This window comes from Urocitellus parryii, chromosome 1 (assembly GCF_045843805.1).
Source record: "Urocitellus parryii isolate mUroPar1 chromosome 1, mUroPar1.hap1, whole genome shotgun sequence".
In the NCBI taxonomy this organism is placed as follows: Eukaryota; Metazoa; Chordata; class Mammalia; order Rodentia; family Sciuridae; genus Urocitellus; species Urocitellus parryii.
Genome location: NC_135531.1, coordinates 130,401,703 through 130,419,191, shown reverse-complemented (window position 1 = coordinate 130,419,191; position 17,489 = coordinate 130,401,703). Strand labels below are relative to the sequence as shown.

Below are 17,489 nucleotides of genomic sequence, written 5' to 3'. Positions count from 1 at the left end.
CAACTACTGGTCTTACAGAAAGTGTCACCTAGGTTCATCAGCGTGACATAAATTTGTGCATTTTATAATATCCAATAGAGACAGGTTGATGCTGGTGAAGAATATGTCAGACATCTCTACTTTAGAATACCATTACTAAGAGGTCTCTGGTTGTATGAGGAGACCTGAGTCAACTGGCCTCATTCTTTTGATTTTTCTCAGTGGGCTGGAATGTGCCCTTCAGGTAGGAACTTGGGATGGCCTCCTGCTGGGCAGCCTGGGTTCTGGCTTCCTGATCATGGCAGCATCAAATAAATCTATTATTCCCATGTTAACCTGATGATCTCCCACTAGAAGGCTACCAAGGAAGAGAACCTGAGTTCTCCTGTGCTGGGAGACCCAAACTGTCCTTTGAGGTCACTCAGCCAAAGACAACTACTCTTTACCAGGTTGTGCATTCCTGATTCTGATGTCAAGTACTGCCAGGATTGCCCCAGGGCCAGGGCCTGTGCCATAGATGGCTTCCAGCCCTGGGTGCAAAGGTTCTTTCACAAAAGGGGCTCCCTTTGCGCCCAGTATCCTTCTTAATTGCCTTAGTAAGCCTGATCTGGCCCAGGGGCCCACCCAGGAGAAGTCCCTCCCACAGCGTCTTTGGCTCTAGACCCTATATATCCCTGGCAGGCCTTCTACTCCAGGACTTTAGTTTCCTCATTTGGAAACTGAACAGGCTGGATGACCTCACTGGGGTTGCGGAGCACCCACAGTCTATGCCCTGGTTCTGAGTGTGTCCCAGGCTGTGTATACCCCCATAGTGACTGTGCAGTGGAAGGGAGGACTGACTGTCTTTACAGGTGAGGAATGGGAGGCCCAGGGAGCTTTGATGCCTTGCCTGAGGTCACCCACCCAGACACAAAAGGTGCCAGGAATCCAGAACGCTGGACTCTCAGATAGTTGGCCTGTGGCTGCCCGGCAGGGGTTAATTCCCACACTTCTTTGAATGAATTCTGTTAATAAGCTGTGTTTGAGACACCAGTCTCCCTCCAAAACCACACACCATGGCAATGTGCTGGAAGTAACTCTTGCTATTGTAAACATTCTCACCATGTACCCGTGGACCGTCCTCCCTGCCCTTCCCGTCTCCCTGGGAGGATGTGTCCCGATGTTTTGGGGTCATTCATTCACTCAGCCCACGGCATTTGCCGACTCCCTTTGCTGCTGGCGCCCTGGGACCCACAGATGAGTCAGAAGTGTGGGGGCTGCAGGGTTCCCACCAGACCTTCTCCTCTCTCCCCCACAGCCCCAGTGACCTCATTCTGCTGTTCCCGCTGCCTTTCCTGGCTGCTTGGACCTCCTCCCCTGCCACACACCCAGTGTGTCCTTAGAGGTCTACTACCCTTGCTCTTCTTCCTGTGCCTCTCAGAGAAAGGCTTTGCCCATCACCTCGCCACCCACTTCATCTGGCCACTCATCGGGACCCTGTGTTTGTTTCTCGTGGCTGCTGTCACAGGTCACTTAAAAGGACCGGAATGCTTTCTCTCATAGTTCTGGGGGGCCCAGTATAGTCTGGCTGAAATAAGGATGTTGGTAGGGCTGAGCTCCCTTTGCGAGGCTCTGGGGGAGAAGCTATTCCTGGCCTCTTCCAGTTTCTGGTGGCTGCTGGTGTTCCTTAGCCTGTGGCCATTCACTCTGGTCTCTGCCTCCGTGGTCACATCATCTCCTTCTGTTCCTTGTGAAACCCCCCTACCTTCCTTTTTTGGGGGAAGTGGGCATGTGGTTGCATTCAGACCCACCCTGATGATCTCCGTCTCTGCTCCAGAGCCTCGATTTCATCACAGTTGCAAAGTCCCTTTTTACTGTATGAACTGTCATGCAGAGGTGTCCAGGATTAGTACTTACATATCTTTTCTAGGACCTAGATAACTTGTGGCTGTTTCTTAGCCAGCCACAGATCTGGAAGCACTCCTGGGCCCTGGCATCTCCCTTATATCTGAATAAGATCTGTCACCAAATCCTCTTCTGAGTTCTACTTCCTCAGTTCCCTGGTCTGTCCCATTCAGGACCTCTTACCTGTCTCTGGGGCATCTGCTTCTCAGCCCCTCCCCCAGTCCCATTTGTGTTCTTCTGGTCTTTTCACCCTACAGTAGCCATCGGGTTCCCCACCATGAGTCAGATCACAGTGCTTCCTGCCCTGAACCCTTTGAGCTGCTCACTGCCCTTACCCTGGAGACCTGCTCTGTGTGACATGCCACTCAGATGTTCTTGATGTGCCCAACCACCCAACTGGTCAGTTCTTCCCATTGGCTGTGACTTGCCTCATGGGCCTTTGCATGTGAACACTGTCCCTCTCTCTGACTGTTTGGTCAGTGCAAAGTGTTGGAGCACGTTTCAGGTGGACATTACCGCCCTTGGTGACTTCCTTCTTTCCAGAGTTGGGGCCTGATGCTCTGTTCTGTCTTCTGTCTTCCTCTGAACCTCCACCAGTCCCTACTTATGACTGGGACTCCCTCTTCCTGGATTGTCATCCGCATTCTCCACTGGCACCTCGGCTCCCCCAAGGCACTGGCTGAGTGTGCCAGGTGGATGGCTGCATCCCACTCTAATGGTAGATGCTCAGCAGGCCCTGTGGGAATGCCAGCTGCTTCTTTGTCCTTGAAGGCTCCTAGCTGGCATCAGGACAGAGCCCAAACAGTACCCTGCAGGTCAAGGAGAAGGAGGGCAGCCGGTACATCCATTTTGTCCCCTCTCCCAGCCAGGACGATGATGTGGCAGAGGCCATTTGGGTTAGTTTGAAGGTTTCTGAACATCTGGATTGGTAATGCCAGGGATTGCACACTGGTTTGTATAGCCCTAGCTGGAGAGGAAACCTAGGTCCATCTAAGCCAGTATTGGATGGACAAAGAAACACAGGTTTTTCTAAGAGAATCTGGAAATTTGGTCAGTGATGTGGAGTCTCCTAGTTTTTGCATCTGAACAACCAATTCAAGCTTTAAAGAAAAAGCCCTGCTGGTCAGGATTGTGTGATCTAAAGGAAGTACATCTGCAAGTTGGACACCATGTAAGCTCCCAGTGTGAGATCTTTGGTTTTGGGATAGTGGACCAAAAAAAAAAAAAAAAAAAAAAAAACCAAAGTGTGGGAGCCTAGAGCATTCGTAGGACAGGTGGATTGAGTAGTGATGGCAGAATGGCCCTGAGGAGGGCAGCAACTTGTGGCTGCATTGGAGAGGGGAGCAATTGGGAGGATGTGAGCCAGGTGTTGAAGAGAGAGTAGGGGTTTACCAGAGTGGGAGCTGGGAGCAGGAATACCCACACTGAGGACCTGGCAGGTTTGGGTACATGTGGACATGCACAACCCAGTGGCCAGTGTGAGGGCTGGGAGAGCAGGAGAAGGACGAGAGCCTTGAATGCCACAGAACAGGGCCACCTGAATCCAGACAGAAATGAAATAGCAAGGGGTTTGCAGCAAGGAAAGGCCATGGCTGGTCTTGGTGGGGAGGCAGCAATAGACTGGCCTGTATTATCCTGTCCTGTGGCAAGTCAATGGGGGACAGTAGGGACTGTGACTAGCAATAGGGCACATGTCTGTCCAAGATTTCTACTGCTGGGCAGTATGTAAGCCCACTTTGGTCAGAGGTTGCATTTTTCCAAGGATAGTTGAAATTATATTTTGAAAACAGAAATCTCATCATTTTGAGTGTTGGATTCAGAGTTTAAAAATATTGTTTGGCCCAAACTGAACTTTTGTCTCTGGGTGGACTCAACCCACAGCTGACAGTTTTGACCTTTATCTTCAACTCTGGGCTCCTGGAGGGTGAGGATGGCCCTTGACTTTATTTGATGCATCTTGATGTCCTTGTAGGGCCACATGATAGATGTAGAGCTGCACTTGAATTCCTTCAGGCTGTTCTTAACATTTTGGGTTTTACAGGTACAGTAGTTTTTTCTGGAAGGAGTGTTGAGGTTTGGGGTGGGAGGATGACCCAGGAGAGCCCCTCCCTCAGAAAGGACTCAGCCTTATCTGGCGGCGATGTCCTCTGCAGATGGAGTCTCTGAGCAAGTAAGGGACCACCTTTGTGCCCTCCAGCCAACCCAGGGTTCTAGCTGAGGACTAGCTGGGGTGTCAGGCAGGGTCCTCAGCTGGGCTTTACTGCCCGCTGGGGCCCTCCTCCCTGTTCCCCCTCCCTAGTCTATTGTAGTTGGGAATTTGAACCTCTCAACTTTGCCCCCTCAGGCTGGTTTAATCCGGACGGAGGAGGAGGAGTTCTTCATTGAGCCTCTGGAGAAAGGGCTGGTGGCGCAGGAGGCTGAGCATGGCAGAGTGCACGTGGTATATCGCCGACCGCCCACCCCCAAAACCCCTCTTCTGGAGGGTCCACAGGCCTTGGACACAGGTAAGTGGGCGCGCTGTATGTCCTTTTCTGCAGACAGGATCGAAGACAAGGCTTAGCCCCAGCCTTACTGGCTCGGGAATGGGCCAAGTGTGTGGCTGACTGCATGGCCTAGTGGGGTGTTGGGGCCAGTCCTCTGCTCTGGGTGCATGTAGGTGATTAACAGCCTAAGTACCCACTGCTTACAGGTCTGGACTGTCCTAGAGGAAAGCAAAGGCTGTCCAAGGACCCACATTCTTCTGCAGGGTTGGCAATTCCTGGCCTGAGTGCTGTGCCCATGAAAAAGGCATTTGTGTTCCCTAGGCAGTCCTCTTCTCCTTCCTGTGTGCAGCCGCAATCCCCGTGACAGTCCCTGTCATATGCCAATTCTTCCCTGGCTGCTCATAGGGAAAGACTCTGAGTGCTGTTTCGGGATCCCCCAGAGGGATGTGCGTGGTAAAGACCCTAGAGATGTTCCCAGCAGTCTCAGCACTCATTCCAGGGATTTTGTCTTTTTCAACTAAAGCATGCTTTGGGTCCAGGAATGTGGAAGTAGCTGCTGGGTGGCCAGGGTGATTGGTTGCCTAGCCATAGCCTCATGGAGCTCTTCCTACTATCTCATTCCAAATCTCCCTAGCATTCTCTGGATTTCTCCTTCTAGATTGTGAAGAGGCCAGGGTCAGGGTCCATAAAAGTTCTTCAGGGCTCACAGTTCCCAGGCCACCTCACTTGTGCCTGGGTGATGAGTGGCTTTGAGCTCAGCCTTCGGCCTCTGGCCCTGGACCCCTGGCTGAGGAAAGCCACTGCACGTGGTTGCACAGTAGGTAACCTGGGATCGCTCTGGAGGCTCCTGGCCGGGGCAGCTCCCAGTGCTGTGATTTATTGAAGTACTTCATCCCTCCAGAGCAGCCGTGGCTCATTTATTTTAGGTCTCCCTGACTTTCCAGCTTGACAGATCAATTGGGTGCAGCTTGGCAGGGCACCATTCTAATTTTAAGAAACCGTGTCAGATACCTTTGCAAAGGAATTGTTCCATCAGGAAGCCCACTGTTCTCAGGAGCTAATCAATACTTCTGTGGCCCCCTCTTCTCTGATAATGAATTGCTGTCCACCTTGGCTGCCACCAGCTGGACCACTGGGTGCTGCCTGCTCAGCCTTGCCCAGCCTCAGCCTAGCCCCTCCTGCCTCATTCCCACCTTTTTGCTTTTCTGCAGGGAGAGCAACCTTGTAGGGCCAGAGTCAAAGTGGGACAAGGGGAAAGCTCTAGACCTGAGGTCAAGGCCCCCTCTGAACTTGCTTCTTTCTGACCATGGGCAAGTTTGGGCCTCTGGTCTCTGCTTTTTCTTGTGTCTGCTGGGTTTGTCAATGCTTGTTTCCCAGAAAGCTTACTTCTGCACTGGCCTCCACTGGAAGATTCTGGATGGTTCTGCCCCTTGCACCTATGCCAGGCAGTGTAAAGTGGAGTCTGCACAGTGGAGCTGGCCAAGTGCCCTTCACCATGACTCTGATCCCAAATTCCATATGGTGCTTACCTTTCTAAACATGGAAGCCCTTCCCCCATGGCCTCGCTGGCCCGACTTTATTTTCTGGACTTCTGGTGTTTTGGCATCTTCTGTTGAATCCTCCCTCCACCTCACAACCCCAATCCACATATCTTTAATGAGAACTTGGAACTGAGAACACAGGAAAGGAATTTCAAACTCTGAATAAGCCCAGAAACCATTGGCCTTAGAAGGTGCTGGATAAAGCCAGCAGCACAGGTCAGGGGGTGAGGCTGGGCTGGAAGGTGGGTGGGGGTAGGGGTTGGTAATTGGCCCCTGGGAAGGAGGTGAACCTGTCCAAGGCTGAGCTCTAGGCCTCTGTGTCAGCTCAGAGTCCCTAGTCAGGAGCTTAGATTGTGGGTGTGCATGTGGGCCTTGGGCTGTAAGTTCAGATTTCAGACCTATGGTCTGGGGATTAGACCCCTTTCTTTGACATCCCTGTCCAGTGTCAGCATGGTACTGCATGAGTGACTCAGGTCCACAGAGAATCTGTTTCCCTTTGGATGTGCCTGATTGTTCCCTTATGGCCTAGGGCTGAGGTCGACTCATTGACTGGACAGGATCCAGACATAGTTTATGCTGGGTCTGGGCCGAGGGCCTGGGGTGACCTCAGATGGTTCAACTTTCCATTGGCCTGGGCCTTGTCAGGACCCAGAGTGGCAGCCGGGGATATATAAAAGTTGTGTCCAGTGGCTGGGTATAGCAGCAAACACACCCTGCTGGGCACAGAATCCCAGGACTTCAGTGCAAAGAGTGTGTGTGTTTACAAGAGTGGCATTATGGTTTGGGTGTAGTTCATCTCTCAAAGGTTCATGTGTTGGAAGCCAGGTCCCCAGTGTAGTGGTGCTGAAGTGGTGGGACCTTTAAGAGGTGGGGCTTAGTGGGAGGGGGTTAGGTCATGGGGGCTCCACCCTCAAGAATAGATAACATTGGTTTCATGGAGTTGGTTGGGACTTATAAAGGCAGATGGTTAAAAAACAAGACCATCCTATGTGCTTGATCTCTTATACACAGCTTTTCCCTTTCTGCTTCCTCACCAGGTTGGATGCAGCCAAGTGGGTCCATACTAAGATGCTGGTTCCATGCTCTTTAGATCCTCTAATCAGCAGAATCATGAAGTAAATGAACTCTTTACTTATAAAGTATTCTGCCTCAGGTATTTTTTTATAGTAATGCAAAACACTAGGGGACTGTAGTAGTCTGCTTTTTGTTACTATAATGAAATACCCAAGGCATGCTAACTTTATAAAGAAAAGAGGTCTATTTAGCCTACAGTTTGGAGGCTGAAAGTCCAAACTTTTTCAGGAGATCCCACTGGTTGGGTGGCTGGTGAGATTCAGGTCATCCATACACCTGAGAAAGGCCCACAGCCCCAAGGAGGCCTTGGGCTGATGGCTTCACAATGGCAGGAACACATAGGAAAGTTAAGAGGTCACATCTCCAGAAAGGAAGCCAAAAGGCGTCTCAGTGACCAGGCTCTTCTAAAAACTGCATGTTGCAAGAACTCAGAGGTCCTACAAGAGCTACATTAATCCCTTCTAAGGGAAGCTCCTACAGTCATCTACAGAGCTCCTATTAGGCCTCACTGCTTAAAGGTTCCACCACCTCTTAGGATCACTGCTCTGGGGATCAAGTTTCTAATGTGTGAACCCTTGAAAGAGAGATCATATCCAACCCATAGCTGTGACTCTTTCTTCCAGTAAATTCTGGTTGGAACCCTAATACATCCATGAGCTTCTGGCTGAAGCAGGCAGGAGGTGCTGACTCCCGACTCCCCAAGGCCATTTCTGGAGATGCATAGAGAACATCCCACTCTTCATTGATGGGTCACGGGTGTGTTGCATCCCATGGGGGAGGGGACACACCCACCCCAGGCTTTTGAGGTTGGTGATGCCTGGGCATTCCTGGGGCCCACATGACTGCTCCTCAGGGGTGCTGAGACGATTGTCTTGTGTTTCTGTGAGAAGCCCACAGGCTGCCTAGGGTGACCTCAGGGCTTACAGAGCCTCAGAGAATCATTTCACTAATAGTCTGTCATGTTAGATCAGTTGCTGGGCTGCAATTTGCCTGGGGACATGGAAGGAAAATGAGGGTTTTCACATGTTTTCTCAGACTCACACTGGGGTTGGGTGTGCTGTGTAGGTGGTTTAGCTCACAGCAGTCTCGCCCTCCAGCCCTGGAGGAGGCTGTCAGGAAGGGTGGAAGGTTGAAGAGGAGGAGGACCCTTTTTTCTCCTCACTGTCTCTACTGGTGTCTGTAGAAGCATCTCTGTTTAGCTCTGCTGGGACAGAAGGCAGAGCTCTGGGGCCAAGGCACCAGGGTGGCCTTTTGGGGGAAGGTGGCCGAGACATCACCCAGACCTCCTTGGGGCTGTGGGCCTTTCTCAGGTGTATGGATGACCTGAATCTCTCTCTGCCCTCCCTAAGGCCTGCTTTGGATACTATATTGGTGGGGGTGGGGGAAACCATGTTTTATGTGCACGTGTGCGTGTGCATGTGTGTGTGCTCATACACACATGTGTGTGAACAGGGTACAGCTCTGTGCCTGAGCCCTGCCCTGGCTTCCATCTCTCATCTCTGGGGTTGTTGAAGAGGGAGCCAGAAACACAACACAGGACGAGGAGCCTGGCCCTGGGAACAGAAGCCTGGATTTAGAACTAGGTGACCCTGACTTCGTCATTCCCTCTAAGCCTCAGACTACAGTGATACACCAGCTGGGGGTTTAAAAGAATAGAAATTTATCATCTTATAATTTTGGGGATAAGAAATTGAAATCAGTTTCACTGGGGCCCAAATCACCGTCTTGGCAGGGCTGTGCTCCCACCAGAGTCTCTCTAGGAGAGATTTGTTCCTTGCCTCTCCCAGCTTCTGGTGGTTGCCAGCCTCCCCTGGTTTATGGCTGTGTCTCTCCAATGTCTGCCTCTGTGGTCCCATTACCTCCTCTTCTGTCTGTCTGTGTCCCATCTCCCTTTGCCTTCCCTTGCAAGGTTGCATGTGATTACATTTTGGCTTCATCCAGGTCATCCAGGACAGTCTCTCCATATCAAGATCCTTAATCAGATCACATTTGCAAAGTCCTTTTTTGACATTCAAAGTACCAGTCACAGGTTATGGGAATCAGGACTTGTTATCCTTGGGGTCACCATTCAGCCAGTTTCAAGAGGTGAATTGACCCTCATACAAGGCTGGCTACATACTGGACAGAGCACACATTTCTGAAACACCCATGAAGGGCCCACGTGGAGCAACATCTAGTTCCAGTCTCAGCCAGAATGGTGCCCCACACCTGGAAAGGCTAGTCCAGGCTGTGGCTGGGCTGATCCCAAGAAGCTGGCTTTGGCGTTGGCATTGAGGGCCTGGCTGTCTCAGCCTTCAGGGGGCTGAAATTGGGATTCTGTGAAAATCCCTAGAGCATACTCTGTGCATGCAATCTTCCTTTCAGATGCACGGCGCCACTTGCAGAAAGTCCTGATGTCCCAACACAAGAACGGCAAACTCAGAAGCCCTCTGGGCCTGGCAGGCAATGCCAATGAGAAGAACGGCAGAGGGAAAAAAAGAATTGCACCCACCCTTGGCTTGGCTTTCATTTCCCTACTTTTGATGTAAACACATTGACAAAGAAAACATGTCTGTAAAAATAAAAGCAGAAGCACTCAGCCCCTGGCCTTGGCCTTGCCATGGGTATAGGGCAGACCAGAGACCCCATCCAAAGGGACAGCCCTTCCTTGACCGTGCATGACCTGATGGAAGTTTAGATCTGAGCCAGCTGATTATCATACTGTCAGGAAAATTCAGATATCATAATTTGTATGTCAACCACCCTGATTTTAAAGTGTGGTTTCAAATTTCTGAAAAGCATCATATGGACCAAATAAAACAAGCACCCCCCCCCCTTTCTTCCCCCCACCCCTGGCATTGGCCTCTGTTTTCTTTTTTTGTGGTATGGGGCATTGAACTAAGGGGTTCTCAACCACTGAGTCACATCCCCAGCTCTACTTTGTATTTTATCTAGAGACAGGATCTCACTGAGCTGTTCAGCACCTCCTTTTTGCTGAGGCTGGCTTTGAACTCGCGATTCTCCTGTCTCAGCCTCCCAAGCTGCTAGGATTACAAGCCGCCTGGCTGGCCTCTGCTTTCTGAGATGTACAGGCAGAAGTGTCCTCCGCCCTCTTCCATGGGATGCCCTCTGTGGTCCCCCTAGGTATGCCTTGGAACAGAGTAGGGGCAGGTGGTTCCTGTCCTGGGGATCTGTCACTAGGCTGCTGTGTCCTCAAGCCCCGCCATGCACACCCCTCCTGGACTGGGGGAAGAGAAGTCAGACAACCCTGTGCCAGTGACCTTGGCTGCTGCCTTCTCTCTGAAGCAGCCTGTGCCAAGCCTCTGCCCGCTGCTGTCAGGCTGCGGTGTCCTCCCTGATGGGCAGAGGAGGTAGAACACCGCGGGAGTCGCTCTGCCCTGCTGCTGCCAAGGCAAGCCTGCTGAGAGAGGGGGGTGCCTGTGCTGGGTGGCTCCTCCACGTGGCCGAGAGCGGCTGGCTGGCCTGCCTGCAGTCTCCACCTGGTGGCCCACAGCCAGCCCTTCCCAACTGTGCCTGCAAGCCAACCCCTCCAGCCTCATACTTCATTCCCTTGAGCCCGACAGGAGTTTTCCAGGCTGCTGAGCGAGAGATGGAGGGCAAAGCTGATAGCTGGGGACTTTGTGGGGGCTGCAGCCTCCAGTGACCCGGACCTGCTCAATCTCCTGTATGGAATGGGAGAGACACCAGAGGGTTTGGGGAAGAAACTTGACTAAGGATTCTGTTTTGGCAAGCCTGCTCTGGTTGTAATGTGCAGAGTGGGAGGTCAGGGGGATGGCTGGAGCAATGGCATGGGGGAGACACCGGAGCCCTGTCCCAACAGGCCACACAGAGGACAGGGAAGTTGGCCAGACTCCATTTACTGGCAGGCAAGCTTCTGTGATATGTAATGGGTGTCAGGATCAGGGAGTGGGCCCAGGCAGTGATGAGGCCTGGTGGGAGGCAGGACTGGAGAGGACGGAGCAGGAGATATGTTGGGGTGGGGGATTGCAAATTTATGGACAGCTAGGTCAGGGAGCCTTTCTGATCTGCAGTTGTTGATGTCCGTCTTAGCTTCCTGTGGCTGCTGTAACAAATGACCACAAACTTAGTGGCTTAAAGCAACATAATTTATTCTCTTACAATTTTGGAGGTTAGATATCTAAGATGAGTCTTTAGGGAGTAACATCCAGGTGTCCGCAGGGCTGGTTCCCTCTAGAGGCTCTAGGGGAGAATCTTTCCTGGCCTCTGTCAGTTTCTTGTAGCTGCTGGCCTCCCTTGGCTTACAGCTGCATCGTTCTGGCCTCTGGCCTCTGCTTCTATGGTCACATGGTCTCCTCCTCTTCTGTAGCCAAGTTTCCCTCTGTGCCCCTTTTATAAGGATACTCGTGATTCCTTTTAGGGGCCACAAGTAATCTAGGATAGTCTCCCTATTTCAGGATCCTAAATCGGCACTCTGTTTTGCCATAAAAGGTAACACTCAGGGGTCTGGAGAGTGGGATGTCGACATCCTGGGGGGTCATGATTCAGCTGACTGTCTAAGCGGTGAACCCTGGGGCCCTGGGGGAGGGTGGTAATGTGCCCCCTGGATGGATTCACATCCTGAGCCCCAGGCCTGGCTCACGTCCCCATGTCAAGACCTCCCTCTGTGTCTCCCACCCTGGCACTTCCTGAACTGCTTGCTGAGCCCTGGGGTCCAGCTCTCTCACATGGTAACCCTGGGGCTCTTAGTACAACTCAGCCAGGGCCCTGCCAAGCTGGCTATTGCTAGCTCACTGCATTGCACCTCTGGGTTTGATTCCTGGTACCCTCTCAGTTCCTCCTCCTCTTTCCACCACTGAGCTGTGTCTGCAGCTCGGGGACCCGAGGAAACCCAAGGAGAAGCACTGGTTGTGAAACCTGAGGCGGTTGGCCCCAGCTCTGGGAGGCATGTATCAGAGCTGAGCACACCCTTGGCAGAAGCCACGGTGCTCCTGTCCTGTGGGCTGGGCCCTTGGGACAGCTGTTGGAGATGCCAGGGTGGTGACGTGGCCCACGCTAGGAAGGGTGGGCGGGGGCTGGCACTGGGAAAGCCGAGGCTGCACATTCTCAGAGGCCTGGAGTTGTCTGGGGTCAGACTTGGAGGAGAGCACTCTAGAGCCGTCAGTCAAGCTGGAAGGGCCTGGATTAGCCCTGGCCTGACTGTTTTTCTGGGTTGGGGTCTGCAGCTTATGAGTCCTGCACCCTGGTCTATCAAGGCAGAAACCATGCATGTGGCCAGGACCCACCTCAACTCACAGTGGAGACAAGGATCCATGGTATGTTTCCAACAATGAAGTCTGGAACTGACATGCCTCCTCTCCAGCCCTCCCCTACTTCCTCACCAGTGGTGACAACCCCACATGCTTGGTTGGACATCCTCTCTTCCATGTCCAATATAAATCTAGCAGTTCCCGTGTCTCAGACCTGCCGTTCCCATTCCCCTGATTTCTTCTCTCTTCTCATGTTTCTATGGAATCTGATTCAGGGGTAAAGGCAACCAGGTGAATGTGGTTCAGAAAGGTCCTGGATTGTTGGGCAGATGACCAGTGTGATCCAGAGCACGGCAATTTCAGTCCTGGCTGTGACCCCAACTCAGGTGTAAGTGATGGCCCACAAAGATGGCTTGCATCTCAGCAGCTGCTCCCAGCATGGTAGATGAGTGGAGTGTGTGTGGCTTGAGGCTGCCTGGCTGTTCCATTGACTGTGGGGCCCTGGGAAAAGTACCCAACCCCTTGGTGACTCAGTTTCCTCACCTCCAAGTGGGTACAATGTTCCAGGGGCTGTTGGCATTATACAAACTAGCTCACATCTCATCCAGAGCACAGTGCCTGCTCCTTGCTTGCTGAGACCCATTGTTAGGAGTCCAGGGGTGTTTGTGTGGGTCCCTGATTTTCCCTCAGCCCTTTCCACCCCTTCTCTCTCTGCTCTTTTCCACAGACATAATGCTTTTCTTTCCTTCCCTTTGGATTTGTGTTGTGAATGTCCCCAAAAGAGCTTTTCTGATGGCACAGTGACCACACCTGGCTTCTGGAGAGCACATGATCAAAAGTAAAGCTGAGATCTGTTTACAGGTAGAGCCAAAGTTTAATTAGCAAAAATAGTGCACCTGGTTTTTTGCAAGTGAGCTTGGCAAATCTGCTTTCTGCACGTCCCCAACACAGCAGATGCTAGCTGTCTGTAACATTTGTGCTTCTGGCTGGGGATGGGACTAGCTGGCTCTATTCAGGACATCCCTTGGGACCGGGTGAGGCTCCCTCCGTGGCTCAGGTGTCCCCGTGAATAACTGTCAAAGACATCACGGAACTCCTGCATGATGGGGGACACAAGGGGAGGATCCCACGGTGGGTCTCTGCTCAGAGGCTGCTGGTGGATACAGAGGGTGGAGGGGAGACGTGCTGGGATCCAGCCTTTGCACTGAAGTTACTGTGATGGGCACGCAGAGATAGCTCGAGGGACATCTGAAAGAGACTGAATGTTTTTCCCTGAAACCAGTGAGGACAGGCATGGCTAGGACACTGGGTTTGGTCTCAAGATCCAAACTCTGCCAATTTATGCCAGCCAGAGACCTCTGACCACGGGCCCTATTTTCTCTCAGAATTCTCGGCAGGATGGCAAACACTTTAACCAGCTCCAAGCCTGAAGTGTTTTCTATAAAAATTTCCAATTTTCCTTGACCCATTTCTCTTTGAAATTAATCCCAAGCAGCACTGTGCACTTGGCCCTGAAGGAACTCTGAGCCGGGAAAAGGTCACACAATTAGGTGGAAATGTTGGTGTCTGGCTCTCTCCCCCTCCCACTCTCAGGCTTTATTTTTCTCTCCTTCAGTCTCAACCTCTCTTGAGCCTAAGCTGGGGCAGCCAGGAAAGAGTGTGGCTGTGGAATTAGAGGAACAGGTCCCCATCCCAGGTGCTGCACTTAGCCTGGGCCACACAGAGATACCACCAGCCTTGGGGCTTCAGCATCTGCTGTTCCCTCTGTCTGAAACACTCTCCCCAGTGCTGAGCTTCCCCATCTTTCAGGCCTCAGTTCAACTCAGACCTAGACTACCTCCCCTCTACCTGCCCTCTCTCATGCTATTTTATCCTATTTAATTTTGACCATGGGATTTTCCGCTGTGGGAGCTTGGGCTCATCGTGTCTCTCTCACTGTGAGCTCTGGGGAGAGCAAGGACTTGCTCTGGCTTATCTACTGCTGCATCTCCAGCACCCAGTCCAGTCCTACAAAGACGGTAGACACACAGTGCGTGGAAGCTGGGCTAGATAACTCGAGTTGGACTGCCTCTTCTAGAGCTCCCAAATTGGCCCTCACCCTGGGTGTGGTTCTGGGTATTAGGTTTTAGAGAAGTGTCCCCCAAAGGCCTGTGTTGAAAGCTTGGTTGCCGGCCTGTGGCACTATTGGTAGATGCTAGAACCTTTAAGAGGTGGAGCCTAGTGGGAGGAAGTTAGGTCCGTGGGGAAGTGACCTTGAAGGCGTTATTGGGACCCTGGACCCTTCCTCTTCTTCTCTTTCACTTTCTGGCCTCCTCTTTCTTTCTGCCTTGTGTTTTTGCCATGATGTCCTGTGATGCCATAGGTCTGTAGCAATAGGGCCAAGCAACCTTGGACTGAAGCTTCTGAAACCTGTGAGCCAAAATGGTTTTTCCTCCTTTAAGTTACTATCTCAGGTATCTTGTTGCAGTGATGAAAAGCAGACTAATACAGGGGTAAAGCCTCAGAGAATGTTCCTGAAGGGGAAAGGAGAAGTCTGGCTGGAGCATCCCCCACAGCTTGATGGTGCACACCTGGGAGGAGGACAGGGCCCAGGTGAGAGCTCACAGGATGGGACAGTTTGCAGGAGTCTGGACCAGGATGTGGTGGAAGAGATGGCCCAGGAGTTGGGCTTTTGGGGGCTGATCTGGGCTGGGAAAGGACCAGGTGACCAGGTGTCATGGAGGATTCAATTATTCCTAATCATAATGCTGCTTGAAAAATCACAGGAGGAATAACAGTAATAACTACTATAGTTTTTAGAGGGGAGACTGAGACTCAGAGAGGGTTGGCCCTTGCCCAATGCCACACGTTTTCTTTTTCATTCATTCATTCATTCATTCATTCATTCATTCATTCATTCATCACATTCTTACCTGTCTGCCCACTATGGGTTCAGGTGCTGGGGATGCAGCAGTGGATGACCCAGAGCAAGTCCTCATTCTCTCAGAGCTCACAGTCCAGCAAGGGAAATGATGAGCAGAAACTTGCAGACAGTAGAAAATTCTGTGGTCAAAGTTAAAAAGGGGGGGGGTGGTATAGCATGAGAGAAGACGGGTAGGGAGGGAGGTACTCTAGGTTAGGAGTGATGACATTTGAACAGAGACCTCAGTGATGGGAGGCTCAGCTCTGCGAAGTGTTTCAGACAGAGGGAACAGCAGATATTGAAGCCCTGAGGCTGGTGTTAACTCCGTGTGACCCTGGCTACGTGCAGCACCTGGGTAGGGGACCTGTCCCTCTGATTCCACAGACATAGCCTTCCCATGGCTCTGTGCCCCCCTGGCTCAGAGGAAACTTTTTTTTTCCAGGAGAAAAGGTCCAGGCCATAGGCAAAAAGCCCCATTTAGCTTCTAGACTCATGGGGTAGGGAGTTGGGGTTCCAGATGTGGCCCCGCAGGCAGGCAGGCTCTCGTGTGCACTGGAAACTCCTCTTGCCTCTGATGACAGGGTCCCTTCTCTGCATTTGGGATAATTAGGAACAATGTAAGGAGCAGGTCTGGTGGATTCATGTGTGTCCTTGCTGCTTTACTAGGCCAGGTCTTCCTTCCCCAGCCTGCCACTTTGGGTAGGGCCCCCACAAGGTGGGGAGAAGCTGGAGCTGTGAGAGTGTAGGGTGGGATGTATGTAGGGTGGACCCTGCTTCTCGGGCCCTTGCAGACAGAGCCCAGTTGCTCACCCAGTTGGTTCCCAGGCAGCGCTCACCAGCCACTCCCACACAGTGGCTGCCTGGGACAGCCTCAGTCCTCTCTACTCCTGGTGAGTGTAAACTCTCTTGGAAGTAGGGGCTGGAGACACCCTGGCAGCTGGTCTTGGGTTCTATTCCTGTGAAGGTACCTGTTGCTAACCCCACAGACGGTGGCCTGAGCAGCCCCAAAGCCCTGGAGCTCTGGCTCTGAGCAGCCATCAGGGCGTACTTGCTGAGTGACTGAATGAATTATGGAATCCAAGTGCCGAACAAATTCACCACTCATGCAGAGCCAGCCTGGTTCCCATAGCAGCTCTGGTTTCCCCAAATCTTCACCAGCACAGGGGCTTACTGTTAAATACTTTGCCCCTCTAGCCGTAAAGCATTGCTGCTTTTTGCTTTAATTTGTGCTTCTTTGATTGCCGGCAAGGATGAGTGGTCGTCTTCTTTAAGTTCTTGGACCATTTCTCTCCTGGGGTCTTATATATTGAGATAAGCCTTTTTACAAATCTGTTTTAGATATTGGCTTTGTGTCACATTTGATACAGACCTTTTCTCTGGGATGGAGCTCCTCTTTCCTTTCCAGTTTTGTTCATGTTTCCTTAGCTGGCTGTGTAAATGGTCCTTCTCCCGCCTCCTTGGGGCTGAGCTGGTGGTTCAGGCACATGCATGTTTATTAAGGGCTTGCTTGACACACTGCCTTGGTGTGTCATTTCATCCTCATGGAACACCTGAAAGCAGGTGAGAATACCAAGGCCCATGAGTAATGCCATCCCAGTGAGATCAACAGGGAAAGAAGGAGAAGGTTGCGGTTTGTTGAGAATTTATGGTCACATCATTTAGCAGAGCAATGCAGGCATCGCATCTTATTGAAGTCTTGTAACAAGCCCACACAGTTGGTTGGTGCTGTTGCTGTGCCTGCTTTACAGATGAGAAAATTGAGGCTCCAATAGTTGCACAGGGAGTAAGTTGGAGAGAAACAACAGAAGTCAGGCTGTCTGACTCCCACATTGGTCAGAGAGGGACACTGGCCCCTAAGAACCAAGGGCTGTTGATTCCCCGTGCAGCACCCTCCTGTCATGCTCAGAGCCTGGGCTGGAGAGAATTGGCTGTCTGAGCCCTGTCTCAAGGCTGGACATCCTTAGGAGGCTTCTGAGCACCAAGGCCTGGAGCTGTGCTTCATTGAGGCAGAGACCCAAGTCCAGCCAGGGTGAGACTCCAGGTCACTTAGCACATTGGCTGTGGCGAGACTTTTGGTTGCAGCGAAATTCCTAGCATCGTGTGGAGTGCCTGGCACACAGCTGGTGCCTAAATATCCGTGAAAAGAAAGAATGAATGTAGTTGCCTAGAAAGCCTGGCCCTGTGCTCCTCACTCCTGGAGCAGCGATTGTTTCTCGTAGCTGTTTGAGGTCTTGCTGCAGAAGCCCACCTATGTTGTGGCTCTGTTGGTATGCCTGCCTGGACTTTCACAGCCCGCTGTTCCTGGCTGCAGGTTCTTAGGATTGTGGAGGTGGCATGTTGCTGGGGCTATGGGACATCAGGGATTCACAGGCTCCATCTCCTCACCCTTACCAGGGCCAGTTTCACAAGGATGCAGCCT

At 51.9% G+C, this 17,489-nt stretch overlaps 1 protein-coding gene across 1 annotated transcript in view; it reads left to right on the top strand.

Moving 5' to 3' along the window:
* Adamts2 (ADAM metallopeptidase with thrombospondin type 1 motif 2) overlaps nt 1–17,489 on the top strand; it is a 246,066-nt gene that overhangs the window by 74,439 nt on the left and 154,138 nt on the right. The window contains exon 3 of the mRNA XM_026414284.2: nt 4,208–4,367. Coding sequence (XP_026270069.2) covers nt 4,208–4,367 — 160 coding nt within the window. The remainder of the gene's footprint in view (nt 1–4,207; nt 4,368–17,489) is intronic.